Source organism: Phaenicophaeus curvirostris, chromosome 1, assembly GCF_032191515.1.
Source record: "Phaenicophaeus curvirostris isolate KB17595 chromosome 1, BPBGC_Pcur_1.0, whole genome shotgun sequence".
NCBI classification, from domain to species: Eukaryota; Metazoa; Chordata; class Aves; order Cuculiformes; family Cuculidae; genus Phaenicophaeus; species Phaenicophaeus curvirostris.
In genome coordinates this window covers 199,987,786-200,009,302 of record NC_091392.1, presented here as the reverse complement: position 1 = coordinate 200,009,302, position 21,517 = coordinate 199,987,786, and the positions used below count along the sequence as shown (strand labels likewise).

The following is a 21,517-nucleotide window of genomic DNA, read 5'->3' as shown; positions in this document are numbered from 1 at the left end:
TTTCATGCTTGATAGAATCACAGAATCACAGAATGACAGAATAACCAGGTTGGAAGAGACCCACCGGATCATCGAGTCCAACCGTTCCTATCAAACACTAAACCATGTCCCTCAGCACCTCGTTCATCTGTGCCTTAAACACCTCCAGGGAAGGGGACTCAACCACCTCCCTGGGCAGCCTGTTCCAGTGCCCAATGACCCTTTCTGTAAAGAATTTTTTCCTAACGTCCAGCCTAAACCTCCCCTGGCGGAGCTTGAGGCCATTGCCTCTTGTCCTGTCCCCTGTCACTTAGAAGAAGAGGCCAGCACCCTCCTCTCTACAACCTCCTTTCAGGTAGTTGTAGAGAGCAATGAGGTCCCCCCTCAGCCTCCTCTTCTCCTGGCTAAACAACCCCAGCTCTCTCAGCCGCTCCTCATAAGGCCTGTTCTCCAGCCCCTTCACCAGCTTTGTAGCTTCACAAATATTCGTGTCTCTCTATTTTCAATATCCGCTAATATTATTTATGGTATTTAGATTCTATTAAAGAACATGCTATTAACATACAGTGCTTTGTTTTTCAATATACTCCTTCTACAGGCTTCTCTATGGCTGCAAATCAGTCCCAATGATCTCGAGTGAGGCATACAGAAAATGAAAAACATGTCAAGTAGACAGTAATTTTTCTTCATAACAATATGCAGTGGGCAGGTTTTGTACAGGTAAGGGACATACTTATTTTATGAATTTTGGTAGCCAAGCAGCTTGTGGGCAGATCTGAATGCAGAATTTCATATGTCCTAGAAGAAGTGTTGATATTAATTCATTATATGACCATATTTATTATAGATAGGGCCTCCCAGCTCATTGATATCAACTGATACACATGCTGATGGGAGGGAGTAAGCAGGTAGGGCCAGACTCTTCTCAGTGGTGTCCAGTGACAAGACAAGAGGCAATGGGTACAAACGAAAATACAGGCAACGACATTTAAACATAAATTCCATTTGAACATGTTTCTTCTTTACTGTAGATATGATTAACTGGAATAGGAACAAGTTTCCCGAATAGCTTTTGGTGTCTCAGTCCTTGGAGATACCCAAAACCTGACTGGATGTGACCTTAGGCAACCTGTTCTATCTGATCCTTCTCTGATCAGGGGGATAGGACCAGGTGATATACAGAGGTCTTTTCCACTTCCAGCTGTTCTGCGATTTCTTGTTATCATGCAAAGAAAATGGAATAATAAGTTTTTACTACAACCACTTAAAAACCTACCACATTGTCTACTGCAGCCTTCCTCATCTTCTTTTCAAACAGACTCTAGAATTGTTTAAAGCATAATGGGCACAGAGGCAGAACTATGTTCTGTTAAATCCAATGTTCCCTTTACCTCCCTATAAACAGTAGATGCATGGGAACTGCAATGAAAAAAGATGTTCCCTTAACAGTTGACTAAAACATAAGTTGAACACAACCCAATCCTTTCAAAACTTTGAAATAGTTCAACCAGCTTTTTATCTTACATGTTTCATCATTTCCCATTTCAGCCTCTGTCAAAATAAGCAAGCATCAAAAGATGCAAATATCAAAAATATAGCTCCAGGTCTTATTTTTATGAGATTTTAAATTCAGAACTAGGCTATGTCTGGACAGACGTCAAGTCATTACTAAAATACATTACTGGTCTTGGATTAAAATGTGGTTTACATGTGATGATCAGAGAAACAGCAGTGGAGATGAGAGGAAAAGGTCGCTCAGTGAAAACAGTTAATTGTGTAGCTACAGCACAGAGGCATCAGTCTCAGAGTATTTGATATTATCAGCGTCTTTGTAATATCGTTCTATCATATCTTGTCAATATGTACTGTACAACTCACACCGGTTACTAAAATGTGCCAATATGACCTGAAAAGTTACCCATTTTTCCTTCTCAGAATGAAACAAATGGCATAAGATAAAAATACAGCTCACTTTACTGAAATGGATTTTGCTGCTAACGAGGGCACATGCACGTTACTGCTTTCATCAGTATTGCACAAATAAACAAAAAGGCCTTGCTTTCATATTCTTACTGATGTCATAGAAGTCAGTTTAAGTGGTTCATTCACATACATTACCAGAAAGATGATGTTGCTCTGTGTATTTCAACATTATGTGCAGGGTGCCAAAATTACTCTAGCGTACAATCATGAAAACTTGTAAAGGGCAATTACAACTGGCATTTAACCTGCAGTGCTTAAACAATGTTTAACATACAGAGCTGGACAGAAATTATTTAATCAAACATATTTTGTTAAACAGTTGTGCTGCTGACTAAAAAAATTACTTGTATAATTAAATCCTAAAATGTAATAGCATTTTTCTTCTCTGAATAATTTTAAAGCTATTCTTAGACAGACTTCCATTGTGATCAAACTGCAAATCTGGATTATTAAAATTATTTCAGTTGAATAAGTACATTTGATATTTTAAGTGGTCCTACTGATATTTTAAGTGGTGACTACTTCAGCCTTTATGCTTTTAATATCCTTATAAACTATATTTGTAGTATCTCTACACTGTAACTGAAGCACTTTTGAAACGAGTAAGAGAAAATAGAGAAAAAAACCCCAAAATAATAACTTCTTTTCATCCCTCTGTATCTCTAAACTGTTTAAAGATTTTTTATTTCACTATAATGGGAATAATAAAGTCACTAGTATCAGACAAATCAGCTTGACAAAATAATTATGCCATACTCATGATAACATATACATATTCTTGTCACTTGTTGTATTTTCATATCGTGTCACCAATCAAACATGCAAACACAATATTTAGTTTACCAGACAGACTTCTGACCTCTTACTCTCCCTTAGTGGTTTGTCTCCTTTTTTCCAATTGATTGTTGGCTTTGGAGAGGCTTGTGGCTTGCACTCAATGACAACTTCTTGACCCTTGGTAATAATTATTGTTTTCCTCATTTGATTTAGTGGGAAACTGGGAGCTGAAGCTGTTAAAAAAAAGTAAGTTAACTATACAGAGAACTATTACAGCTCCAAATTGAATTACATTCTAATAGAAGACTAGAATAATAGATTTGAGTTTGGGGACAGAATTTACATATTTGGCTTAGAAATTATTATATTGCAGATTAGATGGAATTTAAAAAAATATTTTAAATCAGCAGCCAAGAACAGATGACAGTTCTATATGTTAATCCATGTATGAATTAGTGAGCTGTCTTTCATATCAACACATGAAATTAAGATTGTTTATGAACATCAACAACATTAAATATTAAATAATATAGTTGATTTAGCTAGAGCTTTTCAAAAATTTTTGGACTTCATAGATAACTTGTTAGAAGGAAGCAGTTCAAACCAAAAAGAAGTTTAAATTCCACAGCTATCCGAAAGGGACTCTCTAGACCTAATTAGTTATTACAGTTGGAGATACTTTATTGCTTTCTCTTTTTGTATTTGTTTGAATATCAGGAAGTGAAAAGTAAGAACTTCATAATAGAAGATATTTAACCATGTCGCATTCTTAGTATTTAACCATGTCGCATTCTTAGAAGTCCCATTGATTACAATATATCAGCTGAGGTAATAAATGTATCACAAAATGACACTAATTAATGTAATTTCTCACCAAGACAGGATATCTGTTCTCAAGCAATCTCATTTGTTTGTGTTTTTCTTAAGCTAGTTTTGCAAAACCAAAGCCCTCCTTGAAACTCTCCTAGCTACACACATAGGAACATGCTACATTCCTTTACCTCAAATATGTAGGAATTTTCTACCACTATTATCAGTAATTTTCATATCAGAGCTATTTATAAGGACAATTTAATCTGCTCTTTTCCCTTTAATACTCCAGAAAATTAAACACAACTGCTTCTTTAATACATCATTATGGCTAAAATTTAACAGGGGTGCAATTTCACAAGTGACCAAATGAAAGGCTGATTTTATTGCAGCAACATATTTCACTGCAGCAACTTACAATATTAAAGAACATCAAAGAAAGTGTACATGTACCTGATATAATAGATATACCTATTTCATAATAGATATAAAAAACAGACCAAGAGAACATTGTAACCAGCAGGGATCTCTTGCTGACTGAATCACAGATGACAAAAGAAAAATATGAGAAGAGTGAAGCCACCGACTATGGGGTTTAATTTGTGGCTAAACAGGAATATGTTGAAGGGTTATCAATGAAATTCTGATGTTGGCCAGCCAAGGAATAGTGAAAATGCAGAAGATAGATAGGTTATTCTTCAGAAGAACCAAATCTTAGCTCAAAAATAGTATATTATTTCAGTAGACTCCGCTTTATTACTTATTTGACTGAGAGTTTACAAGAATGATTCCTAGGTGCAGGTTTTGAAATTCACAAGATTTGAGCAGTGCAGAGACCTCTAAATCTTTGATAAGGCTGTTGAGTAACTCTGCCAGACACCTGTCTTCCAGCTATACCATACCCTAATAAAGATTATGAGGCTCTTAAAAGTCCATCTCTCCTAACCCTGTGGAAGTCCTCTTACCATTATTGTCCCATTGGGTATTACCAGAGTTTACTTTAAAGAAAACTAGAGTGTTGGAAATCATGCTTCAAGTTGTTCTTCATTAACTACTGATTTCCACTTTTTAATAATGAAATTTTAATTATATTTCTGGGTAAAAATAAGTAGTGTATTTGCTTTACTATGGGATGATATTAGCTGAAGTATATAATTTTCAGTATTCAATCAATTCTGGTGGCATCATAGGAAATTTTTATACCTTTAATTCTAAGTTTGTGCTTAAATACCTTTGAATAATAGTCTTGGTTGAAATAAAAAATTAATTTTAACAGAGACTAAAATACATTTATTTTGTCTAAGTTGCTTCTTCTGTGCTTCTTTTTAAAGGAGTAAAAATATTTTTTCATGTATTTGAAATGAAATAGTTTTGTATAAGGAATAGTTGCAAAATGCAAGTGAGTCAGTAATTTATAAAATATTTTCAGTCAACAGAAGAACCTCTACTCACTTGGACAACAAGGGACCCACTCACACATGAATAACTAGGAGAAGAAGGAACCTACTTGTATCTGCTCTGTTAAATTTGGACTGGTAGAAGCTGTTCCTTATCATATCATGCTAAGAACCAATATAATTGTCAAAGGGGAAAAAAGGAATGGTCTGTTCTTTTTTTGATAATACTCACCTAAAATCTTCAGCTCGGCACTGGCATAAATAGTACCATACTTATTTTCTGCTAAGCACTGATACATTCCTGCATCTGAGAGATTGACACTGTGGATCATCAGAACACCATTAATTGTCTCAATCCTGCTCTGTAATAGAAAGAAAAAATCTATAAAAGCAAACAGGCATTGGAAATTTGCTATGCTATTAACTTAAGGCAAAGGCACAAAAGATATTATTAAGCTAAAATAAAGCTGAGCAACAAATTTCCTTGGGAATACTTTTTTTCTTGTTATATAGAGAATGACAAGAATAAAGCAGATGGGTGAGGGCAGAAAAAAATGCAAAATATTTAAAGTTAAATATTTATCAGTGTCAGTTCACTATCTCCAAGGCTTGCTTTTGCATGTTTGCAAGTTTGTCTTCTATAAGCCTTACATTATTTTTTCATAAAAGCAGTTAATCTTGGGAACTTTAACGAGGAAAGAAGATAGTTGTGGAGATAATATATCTGATCATCTTCACATCTCAAATTCACATCAAATGTTTGGTTTCAGTCATGATACTATTTTCATAAAAGTAGATATAAAAGGTTGCGTGTATGAATAAGAGTGAAAGGGTCTAATCACCTTAATCATTAGTGAAAATTTCTTATTTGAAAGGTCCACTGGTAGAAAATGATTACCACAGATGAAAGAGTAGGAGCATTAACAGCTGTTTATGGACATGTGTGCTTCATGGAGCTGTATAATGAGTAATTTGTACTGCTATAAAACATCCCAAAGTTTCATTACAGTTGTTGTAGGTTTAATTAAAAATTTACAAAGAAGAGAGTGTTTGGGAATGAAGAAGAAACTATGAAAAAAGTTCTCTCTATTGTAAGCATCCAGTTTAAACTGAAATTTAATTTGACATTTCAGAGCCTGGTGCAACTAATGGTTTGGAAAATCAGAAAACCAAAAAGTACAGATATTTAAATAACTTCAATCTCAGAACTAATAGCTCCATCTAAAAAGGCAGAAATTGATAAAGTAAAGGCATATAACCTTATTTTCAATGCCTCACAGCTTCAAAAGTGAACTGTGTTTATGTTTCCTTTCTCATTGTTTGCATAATTGGGTGATGTTCACAGATAGAAGTGACATTCACTGAAAAGAAAGAGATTACATCTTTTATATTCATAAATCCATTCTGTGAATTCATTTACAAATGGAGACATTTTCTCCAAGAATTGAATAGCTTTATTTTAATCTGGAATAATGCATGAAATAAATTTACAAAACTTTTCTGTGCTCTAGATAATTTGAGACTATAAAAACTTAAAAGTGTTCGGTAAAACCCACATGAAGTGGGCTGATGTGCTGATGATTCAGTGAGAGAAACAGGTCTAAATGAAATAAAAGACAGGATGTGCTATGAATGGCCCTTTAAAAGGCAGAGAATTTTAGCTAGGTCTAATTCTACTATATCTGTTTACTGTAGTTAAGGACTTTCCATTCTGAGAGTCTTACATAGAACATTTTAATGGTCTTGATGGTGAGTTCTGTTACTTGTAGAGAATTAATGGTGTTGAAAACTGATAAAAATGTAATAGTCACTGTGACTGTTACATTAGCCTGCTAGTGTTTCTAAGACTATGATTATATACAAAGAAAATGTGGTAAATAACACAACATAACACTGGGAGAAATATAAAGGAATTTGATTGAGCAAATGCAACACTTCTTCATTACTGTCTTTTTATACAGAAAGAGAAGATACAAATTGTATAATGCCACTATCTAAAAGAAAAAATTGTAAACATACTGAACATTGCTTAGATGTACATTATAGTACAATGGCAGATGTTATTGCAGACACAGTTCAAAAGATCCCGTCTCCCAGATGTTTCTGAACTATGAATTACTGATGAATAGGCACGTGTATAGAAAACCCTTCTGTATACTAACACAGAAAAAAGTAATTTCTGAAGTAATTTTCATTAATTTATATGAATGAAAGGAGAAACATGCAGCATACTGGTGACTTCTTGTCTAATGTACCTGTGGCCAGAGAGGAACCCCATTTTTCAGCCAGCGGTATGTGGGCCTCGGCTTTCCAGTGGCTTTACATTCCCATCGGAGCTGATCTCCACTGTCTAATTGAGTATCATTAAGTTTCTCCACCCAATGTGGATAGGCTGCAAGAAAAAAAAAAAAAACCATGCTATTTACAAAGCACATAAATTGGTAAGTCTCTAGCAAAGACCTAATCAATTTAAAGGCTTATGCCTTTACAAAGCTTAATTTAGTCTCAGAAAGAAGTACATTTAACCCAACAACCCAAACCAAAAGTTAAAATAATAAAATTGGTGAAACTCTATAACTTTAAAGGAACTGCTGTAATGGCACCAAGCAGTGAGCAATATCATGACCAGTAATAGGAATCTGCCTGATTTAATAAAGTCCAATGGATTAAATTACAGTACTACATATTCATGCATTCATTATTACTGATTATAGAACTTTTGCTTGGTAGTCACAATAGAATATGTAGGAACTTCTCAAGACCTAAGCTATTACATTTTGCTAAGGAGGTCAATCATCATAGTGTTCAATGTAGTTTTCTCAGCTTACTAGGTAATTATGATTTATTCAGCTACTAGTGACTGAGCAATTGGTAAAGTATTTCAACATACTTTTGGTAAAGTGTCTTAGGCTTAATTTGTACTTCAAGGGATAAAATGCCTTTAATGTTTTAACCACAGAACTCAAAAGATTTGCAGCATTCATTAAGAAGATACATTATAATGTAAGTCAATGTTAAACCACACTTTTTTAAAGGCAGACAGTTGTTAGGTTTATGTGTGATCATTAGTACCTAAATTTCATGCAATAATCTGTTAAAAAATGGGGGATATTTTTTGCAGAGAAGTAGATCTTTATGGTTATTCTCCCTCTGTACTCGGCACTGGTGAGGCCGCTCCTCGAATCCTGTGTTCAGTTCTGGGCCCCTCACCAGAAGAAGGATGTTGAGGCTCTGGAGCGAGTCCAGAGAAGAGCAACAAAGCTGGTGAAGGGGCTGGAGAACAGGCCTTATGAGGAACGGCTGAGAGAGCTGGGGTTGTTTAGCCTGGAGAAGAGGAGGCTGAGGGGAGACCTCATTGCTCTCTATAACTACCTGAAAGGAGGTTGTAGAGAGGAGGGTGCTGGCCTCTTCTTCCAAGTGACAGGGGACAGGACAAGAGGCAATGGCCTCAAGCTCCGCCAGGGGAGGTTTAGGCTGGACATTAGGAAAAAGTTTTTCACAGTAAGGGTCATTGGGCACTGGAAGAGGCTGCCCAGGGAGGTGGTTGATTCACCTTCCCTGGAGGTGTTTAAGGCATGGATGGACGAGGTGCTAAGGGGCATGGTTTAGTGATTGATAGGAATGGTTGGACTCGATGATCCGGTGGGTCTCTTCCAACCTGGTTATTCTATGATTCTATGATTCTATGTAGCAGTCAATCAGATTGCTATATATAGGATATTATAATTTGGGAAAATTTTTATGACTGAGTCAGGAACTGGGCATTCACATATAGAAATAAAAATGTATGCTTAAAAGCCACCTATTTTTTTTTTCATGGTGTATACACATCAATTTGTATAGCAAAGAGGATTATGTATGAAATTAATTAACTTATTGATATTAAATATTGGTTTGGGTTTTTATTTTTCAAATAGTAGGCGACAAGCAACTAAAAGGCCTTCATTGCTAAAGGAATATAAAATTCTTCTGCTTGGTATAAATAGAAGTCCAGATCTGTCACAACAAAGTCTCTGCTTCAAACATCAAATAATAGATAACACACTTAAACATGGGAAGCAAGCTTAAAAATAAATCTTTGAATCTAGCTAGTGTTTGACAGGTCACCAATCAAAGATGTGAGAAGATATGAAAAGGCATGACAGGTAACTAACTGCTTCTAGCTTACATCTCGTATGTGGATGATAAAGAAAGTGAATGAGGTGTCTATCAATCCTAAGCAGAGAATAGCTGCTTCAGAGTCCCTGACCAGACAGTTGTCAGACGCTAAAAACATATCAGAAAAAGAATCACTCATTTCCCTTTTAGTAAAGGAAACTAGAGATAAGATTGACCCAGCCTAACTCCCAAACCCAAGACCAAAAACATCTGCTCCCTTATTCTTCTCATTACAGTCAAGGCAATGCATGACATGCTCCATATGTGCTCCTCTGGGTTGAGACATTTTATTCTTTTTATATCAAAGGGTCCCATTAAATCCTCAGAAGCAGTTTGAGGGAGTCCCTGCTCACTTGTTGTCTACAAATCACCTCAAAAATATAATTCAATTGCATTCTATGGTTGTTGCTGTTGTTTACTTTTTGGATGTTTCAGTATATGCAAAGAAAGCATGCTGAGGAGCAATTGTTTCCTTTGAAAATAAGTATGCTAATATGACTTTAGAAGACGAGACAATTAAAAATGTAATTAAAAAATTCATAAAAGTTAGCTGCTACCGTGCCATAAAATCATGCACTTTCAAAGAGATGTGAAGCTGTTCCGATTCATGTTTCATCCATTTTATTATTTTGCTTTTCTTAAAATTCCATTGTATGACCCTAAGCATAGCCAATGCCATTTTTCTATGTTGATTTTGATCTCATCCTTAAGCAGAATGTCCAGAATTAGTGTGTGCATCTGTTCACACTGAAATGAAACTGTCTCCCCAAGCCCTGCTGCAGAGATGTTCTCCTCAGTACACAACTGCCATTCCCTACCCTCAGCTTGTAGCAAGCTTGACAGCACAGTCATGCCATGGTATAGTTCCTCTGTAACCACAAATTTGGAAATCACAGTAACACGATCAATTGGAATTAACAACTTCTTTTCGTTAGTTGGGATACTCTTACCCTAATTTTTTTCCTCTTAGCCTAAGTGGCCTTTGGATTCAGAATTTTCAAGCTGTTGAGCTTGTCATCTGCCAAGGCAATGACTTAGATTCCCACTCCTTTGAAAATAAGGTAGCAAAGCAATAGGTAGCTAAACGCATGATTGAGAGAAATAATTTCATCATTTTTTGGCTTCCTTTCCTATCTCTCTCTCCTCCTTACTTTGCCACAAAAAGTTCCCTCTTTGCTCATGAGCAAGAGTCACTCTCCATAATAACATAACACTTGTTCTTAAACTATGTCTATTTAAAAATTGAAACCTTTAACTTTAATACAGCTTCTGACTCAATGTATTATATTCTTTTTTTAAAATAAAAAATGTGTTAATATCATCCTGATATATATTTGGGCAAAGAAAACTTTGTTTTATAATTGCATTTAAATTTAATTAGAAAATATAAATTCTAAGAAACATTTAAACAGATTTCAAAAGTAACACATCATTTTTTTCTTTTTCTAAATGCAAGAGTCTTTCTGGGTAAAAAGGAGTGTTTGTCTGGTTTTCATCTGCCTAAAGAAGAATTTTGAGTTGAATGTAAGAATAGGAGGATGTGTTTATTATTCAGTAGTCTTTATGAATATTGTGCCATAGCTTTATACAGTGCTCCTGGGATTTTAAAATTGCCATCCACTCCGTGATTTATTTTATGGTGCATTGCTGCACCTGTTTATTCAAGGATGTCAAAATATTTTACAAACGCAAATTAGCAATAAATCTGCAGCTTACAGGCCAGTTTTTATATCTTCTGTGCAAAATGAAATTCAGATGCAGAAAACTCGGCCTACTTTTTCAAATTTTTAAGCAACTTTTTGACTAAAAAGAAAACTAAGTACAAAATTTTGCAAAGACAAATTACTTTGAAGAGTGTTCTAAAATGTGAATGGGTACGGTCTGGGATGAAAAAAAAATTCTGAACACGAGGCCAATTGGGAAGCATGCAGTAGGAGAAGAATTGATAGCTGTCAGAGAAAGATAAGACCATATACTTAAACTGGAGGTACAATTCTGACCATAAAAATTTATTCCTCTAGACAGTTCTGCTACTTGTATCTTGGGATAGTCTTTATTGGTATCAGTGGATTTTGTTCCATCCAGTTTTTAAGAGGAAGTTCTTAAAATGTTTTCTAAAATTAGGATGGCATGTCACACTGCATTATACAATATTCCTGCCCTCAGCTCTGGTGTTACAGCAAACCTTCCGTCATGGTGTGGCAGTGATATGCTGCTCTTGAGGCACTGTTGTATGCAGGATCAGGGACAGAGCTAGTCAAAAGAAAAAAAGGTAAAAATTATGGTTTTGCAGTCTAGTTCACATCACCATCCTCTGCTGAACTGGCACTAGGGAGTAGGTAAGACAGAAGCAAACCCAAGAGGTACAGAGTGAGTGGGGAGCAGGAATTACACAAGCCACTGCTTACTGTTGGGAAAATGCTGGTGGATAGAATTTGTGGAGGAACTGTGATTAAACAAGACTAATGCCCAATTTCTCCACTTGAATTTTAAGTTTTGAGCTGTCTTCTATTTATCAGTTTGAACTTGAATAATATTTCATGGAAACTACAGGATGAGCAGCTCACTTGAGGAAAAATCAAAATCTGAAATAGGTTTCAGTGCATTTGAGGATGTCTTGCAACACCAAAATTATATTTTTAGTGTCTTCATTGCTTCTACAGCTGAATTTCCACTAAGTGCTGAGACTACAACAATCTGAGATTGTCAGCATCCAAAATACCACTCCCTGAACAACATCCAAAGTGTCAGCTGCATCAGGCAGTCACAGTATATCTGGATTGTAGAATCAGGTAAGAAATGAAAAATCACTGGTTTGTGATTAAATGTGACCAGACAGGCAGACTGGGTGTCCTGGGCTTTTTCCAAAAAAACTCTGTGGTGATCTAGATGAAGAAAATGTAAGCAGACAGCAAATGATTTCCTACAGAGGTATGCAAATTATGAGACAGCAGTGTGACACTGTTGGTCCTATAGCCTGCTCTGAAAATTTACAAGAAACCCCTGGTAAGAAATGATGGCATACATCTGAATTTCATAGCCAAAATAATTACAGTCTCCTGCAGGGGAAAGTTGTCAGTAAAAAGACAATGAGCTTAAAGGTAAATAATTCATGTTGACTGTTGTTTTGAATAAAAGGTACAGCAAGAAACACTGTTTCAAGTATTGCCCCCAGACTTTGCTTATCAGCTGTCAACAATGGAAGATAAGAATTTTGTAAAGGAACATTTAGCTAAACTTTGTATTGCTAAAACCCTTCTTACCCAAATCCTTTCACACCCCTGGAAAAAGTTGTCAAGATTCATAGGCAAATGAGACACTAATGCTGTCTTACGGAGCACTGAAGGTTGTGAGGGGCTCACTGGTCAGTATTTCATCTCGAGACTGAAAAAAGGCACTCGTAGGGGGCTAGTTACAAGTTCATGCTCTTTATTCTGCTGTACTGGAGATCACTGCTGTTCTCCTCCATCTGGACACCCTCTATTAGCTGCTCTGACCTCGATCCCTGCCAATGGAGGGAGATGAAACCTGACTCAGATCTGATTTTGACATATCTTAAAATAGTATAATAATACACTTAAGGTATAATAACACACTTAAAGAAACTTAATGATATACTAATCTGACACATCTGTTAATCATAAGAATAGGACAATCTGAAGGGGATCTCCTTTCTATAAAGTTAAAGAAGTTATTCTATTTTAGTTGTAAAAAATGCTGATTAGCACAAACAGCACAGTATCAATAAAGGCAGTAACTGTAAGAAAACATAATTTTGACAATAGTTGAGAACTAAAATGTCATATTTCTGTCTGGACAGACTAGAAAAAAAACTGATATAGAAAATATTTTCTATAGACTCCTAGGTTCGAGCACTATCTTTATTTCTGATCCAAATAAAATTGTGTCCAGGCTAATGAGAGAGGCAGGATTGTATAGAACACTACAGTGCGATTGCTGTGATTTTATGTCACAGGTCTGCAGGGTGCTCTTGAGGAACTAATTTAATTTCCAGCATCTTATTTTCTCTCTTGAAGAGTACCTTTTATATTCCTTTAACTCTGGAAGAAGGAGGCAGAGATATTTGTAATTCCTTTATAAGGTATTTTGGCATCTAGTAGTTTCACAGCTCTAGAGAACAGCTAGTAAGTGTATGAGCTGGGGCAGAGCTTATTTTTATATTTTAACTTTTAGGAATTTTAAGGAATGTTGTCAAAGAAGACCAGGCATGCTGCTAAATGTCCTTGTCCGTTTGGTTCCTAGCAGGAGCTGCTATATGTTCCTGGAAGTAATTGACAGTAAGAATTTGTAATACCAGAGAAATACCACTAATGTATCAGTACAGTAGGAGGCATTAAATAGTTCCTCAGCTTTGACTACTCTTTTCAGTAAAAAGCTTGATAAAACCTTTGCTGCAAGTGCAGTAGGGATGGCATGTCCATAACAAAAGGTGCATCTTTGCAATATCATATTATTCCACCATATACCAAAAAAAAAAAAAAAAGACAAAAACCTGTCTTTGGCTCTAGATGGATGAGAAAGAAAAGCAAGGAGAGAAACACCACCCAGAGATACACTGATACTCACCAAAAACAAAGGAGCTAAGATAAAGACATTGGAAAGCTAGAGGAGACAGGAAAATTGATTATGGACCTGAAAATATTGACATATGTGGAAAATAAACAAAATATGTGATGCCACTCTACAGTTATTTGATGAATGTGTGTAACAAAGACAGAGAACTGTATATAGTTAGTAATGGGGAGAAAACACTAGGAGCCCTGGGCTGAAATCAAGAAGTGAAAAATAAAATTGATTACCAGGAGAGTCTCTTTCTTAAAGGTATCTATTAATGTGAGAACCTGACTAAACTGCAGCAGTTGGAATTCCACTACATGCAGTATTTGAAGACAAAAAACCAATTCAGCGCCTGAAAGATTTGTTGTGTGACCTCCTGCAGTGGACCTTTCCTGCTAATATTTAAATATGTATGATTCATGGAAAGATAGCAAGTGATGTAGCTTTAATCGATAAGGAAGTAGGATACATAAAAGCACACATTCAACATAAGGAAAATTTTGCCTTGTAAATCTTCAGGCCATATCTTATACAGAGCTTTTGTTTCTAGCCTCTAGGATGCAGCCGCTATGTTATATAACACTCATAATTTGGACTAAATATTTTTAATTTCAAGTTGTGTTTTGTTTTGTTTTGTTTTAATGTGATGCATGATTCATTTTTTATTAATGTTCACTGAAAAAAAACTTTTAGAATGACCAATACTTAAGAGAAAATGTTCCTCACTTTCTCAAAAGCAGAACCTTCCTTAACGGTGCATGCCTTGACAGAGAATTTTTTACAAAACCAGAAGACCTTCTCCAGCTCAGATTCCTGTACAATTAATTTGAGAAAACTCAGCATCCAGTTATGGGAATAGTGAAGGATTAATAAAAATGTAATACAAATTCTAACATATTTTTAGTGTTGTTTTCTGATGGATACATCATGCTTAATTTGCATGTCAGTGTTATATACTATGTCAGGAAAAAAAGATTAGACTTTTAAATTATAGCAATCCCTTAAAAAATAACCAACCACCTCCACAGAATTCAAACATGAAATTGTATTTAAGTCAGTTCTATCAGGGAGTCAATTTTATTTATATTTCAGACTCTAATGCATCACTAAAGAAGAAAAATTCAATAGTATTTGTAGTTCAGAATAAACATATTTCATTTCTACTGACCTTAGCATCCTTCATATATGGTTAAAGCTTGAAGTGTGGACAAAGCATTGCTGCATAATACTGTGTGCAGTTACACTTACTGTAAACTTGCAGTTGTCCTCTGAAGACATTTCTTCCACGAGAATTTTCAGCCTTGCATTCATACGTCCCTGCGTCCTCTAGCTGCACATTAGGTATTTCAAGCACAGCTTGGGATTTTCTCAGGCGGGCTTTACTTGGATTATGACCATTAACTTTCCTCCAAGAGATTGTTGGAACAGGGCTGGAATATTTAGTAAAATAACTGTTACCACTCTTCCACTATCAAGAATATAGATTCTGTTATCTGGTAGTTTAAACACTTAATAATCTAAGTAGCAATAAAATATAACAACAATTAAGGTTCATATAATGCTTCATATACCTCACATTCTGTAGGGACTCCTTAATAAATGGTTTGTCACATGGAATGTGTCTCTTTCATCCACAAGGGAGGCCAAGTTTTTAGTGAGATCAAAATAAAGAACTTTAAATAATCTTTCTAGAGCTTCTTTAGCACTGTATGCTTTATTCCTCAACACTTTCACTCAATAGGTAAAAGAAAATAACAATTTCAAAACCCTGTTGAATTTAGAAAATTCCAACACTTCCTGCTTTTCCTGCAACGCCATTGCAATTCAGGAGATCAGTAAGCGATACAAATACCAAGGTGGGGGATATCAGTATCACTGTATCTTGGATAAATTAAGTTGACCAATGTTTTGAACACCTTTTCTGTTAGAATATTCTTTAAGCTCCAAAACTGTTTGTGTAAGGAGTATGTATTAATGGCACAGCATTACGTGCCGGCTCACAGGAACGGAAGGTCTTTTCCTTGTAGCTTACTCTTCCATACAGATCTATGTTGAAACTATGTTATTTACATTCATACAAGGGAAGAATTGGATTAGATAGATGGTTTTTCCATTTTTTCAGTTGTCTTAGCCAAAACACTCATCAGTCTTTGTGCACCCATTGGGCTTTATGATACAGACATACCTTTGTCTAAATATGGCAGTGGATACTTAGGGGTGAAGAAAAGACAAAAAAATAAAGAACTGTAGTCATAAAATGTTTGATTATGAGCTAAAAATTCCACTTCAAGCATTCTAAAAGAAGCTTAGAGGACATCATAAAAGAAAATGTAACTGTTCCATACTGATAATTTTTAAAAAGTATTTCAGATTCATTTGAATTTCTTTCAAGTCTAAGCTTAGTTATAAACACAGTAGGATGTTGTGGCAACTTAGATGGGGATAAGTATTACATAGTATACATCCAAATTAGAAGCTTCTATTAACTTCTGTCATCAGTTTCTAACTTCTACTTATTGTAACTATGTGAAGTTGCATTAAAAAAACCAGCTTTCCCTCGGTATTCAAGATCTCCAATTTGAGACACAACAATTCTCGAGTGCTATCATACAGTACGTGCAAGATAAGTGGGTGATCAGGCCCAGTCAACATGGGTTCACAAAAGGCAGGTCTTGCCAAACTAACCTGATTGCCTCCTATGACAAAGTGACTCGGCTGCTGGATGAGGGAAAGGCTGTGGATGTGGTCTTCCTGGACTTCAGTAAAGCCTTTGACACAGTTTCTCACAGCATTCTGCTTTGGAAACTGTCAGCCTCTGGCCTGGACAGGCGCACACTCTCCTGGGTGGAAAACTGGTTGGATGGCCGGGCCCAGAGAGTGCTGGTAAATGGTGTGAAATCCAGCTGGAGGCCAGTGACAAGTGGGGTTCCCCAGGGCTCAGTGCTGGGTCCAGCCCTGTTCAATGTCTTTATCAATGACCTGGATGAAGGCATCGAGTGCACCCTTAGCAAGTTTGCGGATGACACTAAGATGGATCTGCTGGAGGGTTGGGAGGCTCTGCAAAGGGATCTGGACAGGCTGGACCGCTGGGCTGCGTCCAATGGCATGAGGTTTAACAAGGCCAGGTGCTGGGTCCTGCACTTGGGGCACAACAACCCTGTGCAGTACTACAGACTAGAAGTCTGTCTAGAAAGCTGCCTGGAGGAGAGGGACCTGGGGGTGTTGGTTGGCAGCAACTGAACACGAGCCAGCAGTGTGCCCAGGTGGCCAAGAAGGCCAATGGCATCTTGGCTTGTATCAGAAATGGCGTGACCAGCAGGTCCAGGGAGATTATTCTGCCCCTGTACTCATGCTGCTCCTTGAGTACCGTGTTCAACTCTGTGCCCCTCACCACAAGAAGGATGTTGAGGCTCTGGAATGTGTCCAGAGAAGAGTGACAAAGCTGATGAAGGGGCTGAAGAGTAAGAATATGAGGAGCGGCTGAGGGAGCTGGGGTTGTTTAGCCTAGAGAAGAGGAGGCTGAGGGGAGACCTTTTTGCTGAAAGGAGGTTGTAGAGAGGAGGGTGCTGGCCTCTTCTTCCAAGTGACAGGGGACAGGACAAGAGGGAATGGCCTCAAGCTCCACCAGGGGATCTTCAGACTGGATATCAGGAAAAAAAATCAGAGAAAGGGTCATAGAGCATGGGCAGTGGCTGCCCAGGAAAATGGTTGAGTCCTTGTCCCTGGAGACATTTGAAAGTTGGGTAGATGAGGTGCTAAGGGAAATAGTTTAGTGGCAGATAGGAATGGTTGGACTTGATGATCCAAGAGGTCTTTTCCAACCTGGTGTTTCTATGATTCTACGAAATAAAGACATGCCAACCAATCATGGCTAAAGCTCCAAATATTTTCCAGCCAGTTAAAATCAGGCTGTGTATTAATGCAGTTGGACTCAAACTTCCAGACAAGATGCTCCAAATTCTAGTACCTTATAGAGATTCAGAAAATTACCAGGCTTGTAGTTGGAGGACAGAATTTTTCTCTAATCTTATCTCCTGAATGTCAGAACTCATTGAATTTCAATAAGCCTATTAACATAAAACTTTCATAAAGTTTGTTTCTTGGCCTACATATAGTTGCACATGGAATATATTTATTTAAATACATCAGAAAGAGAAAATAATTGTTTACATTAACAGTTTGCTGCACTGATTATTTACCCTGGTAGAAGATATTTTATTTTTAGTGTGTGTGGATTCATATCTGACTCAAAGTCCCTACAATACTGTTCAAATCTTTTTCACTTTTTCTCTTTCTTACATTGTTATCAATGGGTGCAATATTTCTAAGCGCATTATCAAGTCTATGCAAGAACAAGTCCACTTAAAGGAAGGTAGGAATCAATCCAGCCTGAAAAAAAAAGAATAAAATCCAATCCTGCTAGCACCTTATAACCTAAATTCTTATTCAGTATGAACTAAAAATGAGGCTTAGATTGAAGAAAGTATGAGAAAAATGTATTGGACACAAATAATGTATGCTATCAAAGGAAAAAATTCCTGGGACTATTCCTGTCTTACATAAACAAACTCAGCTGGAAGATGCTGTGTTCATGTTTAAAAAGGTTCTTTCCTCTCATCATAAGTTTAGCTGCAGCAGAAAGAACAACCATAGTTATAATACTGACAAATGCTGTTTTATTGAGAACGTTCATTTCCCTCTTGCGGCTGTTTTTTTAACAGTAATCTATAAGAGTGGCTTCCACAGCTTCCAGGTTTGGTATCTGATGGAATTAAATATATCCTTTTCCTAAAATAAAAACTGGTGTGAAAGGGCTTGGGGGAACACGATTTTTTGTGCTATGAGACTTAGAAACACGTATTTCTATACCAGTTTTTGTCTCTATTCTGCAGTTTGATTTTCAGCAAATTATTCTATATTAATACTCTCCTGTTATAAAAAGGAATATTACTACCTGTGGACTTCTGCACTGCGAATTTGCTTAACACTTGATGATGCTAAGATGCTAGCACTCCTTGTTCCCCTAGTAATTCTCCTATATGCATGAAAAACTGAATATTTGAATCCCTAGTTCCAACAAAGAATTGAGTGTATAGCATCTAGAATGACTTTCTTCATTTAATGCAAGCCAGGGATACTGGCATGTCATTAAATTGTGAGTACCATAATACATTTAAAAGACAAGTCAAAATTAACTTTCTCTTTCCTTGCAAATTGTGCGTTAAATCTGGTTAGAATTCCTGAACCCCTCAACCTTCATTCATCAGTGCAGTGATCCATCACATACTTTCACACTTTGTTTTGACCAGCAGTTCTCACATAGGTGATAGCAATGCATGTGCTAATGTCACAGGACTCAGTGGCAATGAGAGTTGTTAATGTACTCCAAATGTCCTTAACACAGAATCAGGTTATCTGCAAAATCAAAGGTACTTCTATATGTCAATATTATTGTGGGAAAAGGCAAGAACTCTTTTATGTTCATGGAAAAGTAAAAGGAGAATTAATAATTTCTAAAAGACTACAAAAAGGAGAGGCTACTGGACCTGACTGGCCATCCCACTTCAGACATTTCTGAGCTATGTGTCTGGACAGACACCACACTGTAAAGATGAACTGACACATCCCAAAGAAATGAACAAAGAAATTGTCACAATTGGCCTTAAAAAGAATGAACATTTTAATATCACAGATGTTAGTATCATTTTATACTTGTGCCGTATTCCTGTGTTTATACCTAATAACATTCTGCTGTTGTTTGCTGCCTTAACCCCTTACTCATCCTGATGCCTTTGGGTTGCTGTTAACAGAGGTTAGGTTTGAGTTTGTTTTAAACTGTGACCAATGTATTAGGTCGGCTACAATTTAGCATGCTGCCAGGGCTGGAGTGAGACGTGGATTCAAGGATTTGTATTAAGGAGATTTATGTCAGAAAATAATTTGATCTCAGAATAGAAATCCTTATAAGATCTTTTGTTATACTGGATTAGTGGGAAGGGGTCAGGTCAAAGGACGGTATTGTATGCTTATCTTGAGAGTTTATAGCAGAGTTTATAGCAGAAGATGCCTTCTGCCAAGTCTGAAGCCAGGAAAGTCTTGCTGTGTACAGACTATACATGAATATCTGATCTGGAACATGCTAGATGAATATAAATAAGGCAATGTTGTATTTACCAAGATCAGGCAAGAAAAGGAAAAAAGATAGGGGGAGAGGTCTGGAAGACCTAGGGCAGAGTTTGAAGTGGTGCACTGAAAAGAAAAGCCATATTTTACAAATTTGAGCAGAGAGGGTTAAGTTTTGTCCTTTGCAGTTAAGAAACAATACAGTGCAACACTGGAAACTTCTATTAGCCTGTATGGAGGGACCAGTTGAATAACTGCATATGGTAGTCAGAGACGTGTACAAGGTGGATCCTTGACAATAACATTGCACCCATTCTTAAAAAGGGTAGAAAGTTGGACCCTGGGAACTACTGACCTGTCAGCCTCACCTCTGTGCCTTGAAAGATCATGGAACAGATCCTGTAGGAGCTCTGCTAAGGTACCTGGAGGACAGGGAGGTGATCCAAGACAGCCAACATGGCTTCATCAAGGGCAAGTCCTGCCTAACCAATCTAGTGGCCTTCTATGATGGAGTGACTAAGCCAGTGGAAAAGGAAAGAGCTATGGATGTCACCTATCTGGGCTTCTGTAAGCCCTTTGACGTGGTTCCCCACATCCTTCTTTCTAGCTTGGAAGAATATTTGTTGGATCAGTAACTGGTTACATGGTCACATCCAGAGGTAGCTCAACAGCTCAATGTCCAGATGGAGACTGGTGGCAAGTGATGTCCCTCCGGGGTCTATATCGGGACCAGTGCTGTTTAATATCTTCATCAATAACATAGTGGGATCAAGTACACATGCAGTAAGTCTGCAGATAACACCAAGCTGAGTGGTGCAGTTGTTTTGCCTGAGGGTTGGGATGCTATCTAGAGGGACTTCGGCAAGTTCAGAATTACAAATATGAGAACCTCATGAGGTTCAACAAGGCCAAGTGTGAGGTCCTGCATCTGGACTGGGGCAACCACTGGTATTAGGTATATAGGCTAGGGGATGAAGCGATGGAGAGCAACCTTAATGAGAAGGACTTGGTATACTGATGGAGGAAAAGCTGGACATGAGCAGACAAGGTATGCTCACAGCTCAGAAGGTCAACCACATCCCAGGCTGCATCAAAACAATCATGGCCAGCAGGCCAAGGGAGGTGATTTTGCCCCTCTACTCTGCTCTGGTAAGACCCCATATGCAGTACTGCATTCAGTTTTGGAGGCCTCAGCACAGGAAAATCACAGACCTGTCAGAGCCAGTCCAGATGAGGGCCACAAAAATGATCAGAGGGATGGAATGGCTCTCCAGCACAGAAAGGCTGAGAGAATTGGGGTTGTTCAGCCTGGAGGAGAGAAGGCTCTGAGGACATCTTTTTACAGTCTTTCAGTAACTCAAGAGGGTTTATAAGAAAGATAAGAAAGATAAGGATAGAATTTTAATAGGGCCTGTAATGACAGGAGATTTAGATTAGAAATAAGGAAGAAATAATTTAATCTGACAGTTGTGAAACACTGGAGCAGGTTGCCCAGAAATGTTGTAGATGCTCCATCCCTGGAAACATTCAAGGTCAGATTGGACAGGGCTCTGAATAATCTGATCTAGAAGAAAATGTCCCTGCTCGCTTCAGGGGCACAGGACTAGGCAGCCTTTAAAGATCCCTTCCCACCCAAATGATTCTAGAATTCTGCAATGAGTTTTTATATTGCTAATCTGATCTTGCCTTAGAGGTCATATTAATTTATCCAA

At 37.2% G+C, this 21,517-nt stretch overlaps 1 protein-coding gene across 3 annotated transcripts in view; it reads right to left on the bottom strand.

Annotated features, from left to right (window-relative positions):
• CNTN5 (contactin 5) overlaps positions 1 to 21,517 on the bottom strand; it is a 666,657-nt gene that overhangs the window by 116,495 nt on the left and 528,645 nt on the right. For all 3 annotated transcript variants that reach the window (XM_069883473.1, XM_069883470.1, XM_069883471.1), the window contains exons 9-12: positions 14,931 to 15,112; positions 7,202 to 7,338; positions 5,179 to 5,308; positions 2,822 to 2,972 (exon numbers count right to left, since the gene is read on the bottom strand). In XM_069883473.1, the coding sequence (XP_069739574.1) occupies positions 2,822 to 2,972; positions 5,179 to 5,308; positions 7,202 to 7,338; positions 14,931 to 15,112 (600 nt within the window). The remainder of the gene's footprint in view (positions 1 to 2,821; positions 2,973 to 5,178; positions 5,309 to 7,201; positions 7,339 to 14,930; positions 15,113 to 21,517) is intronic.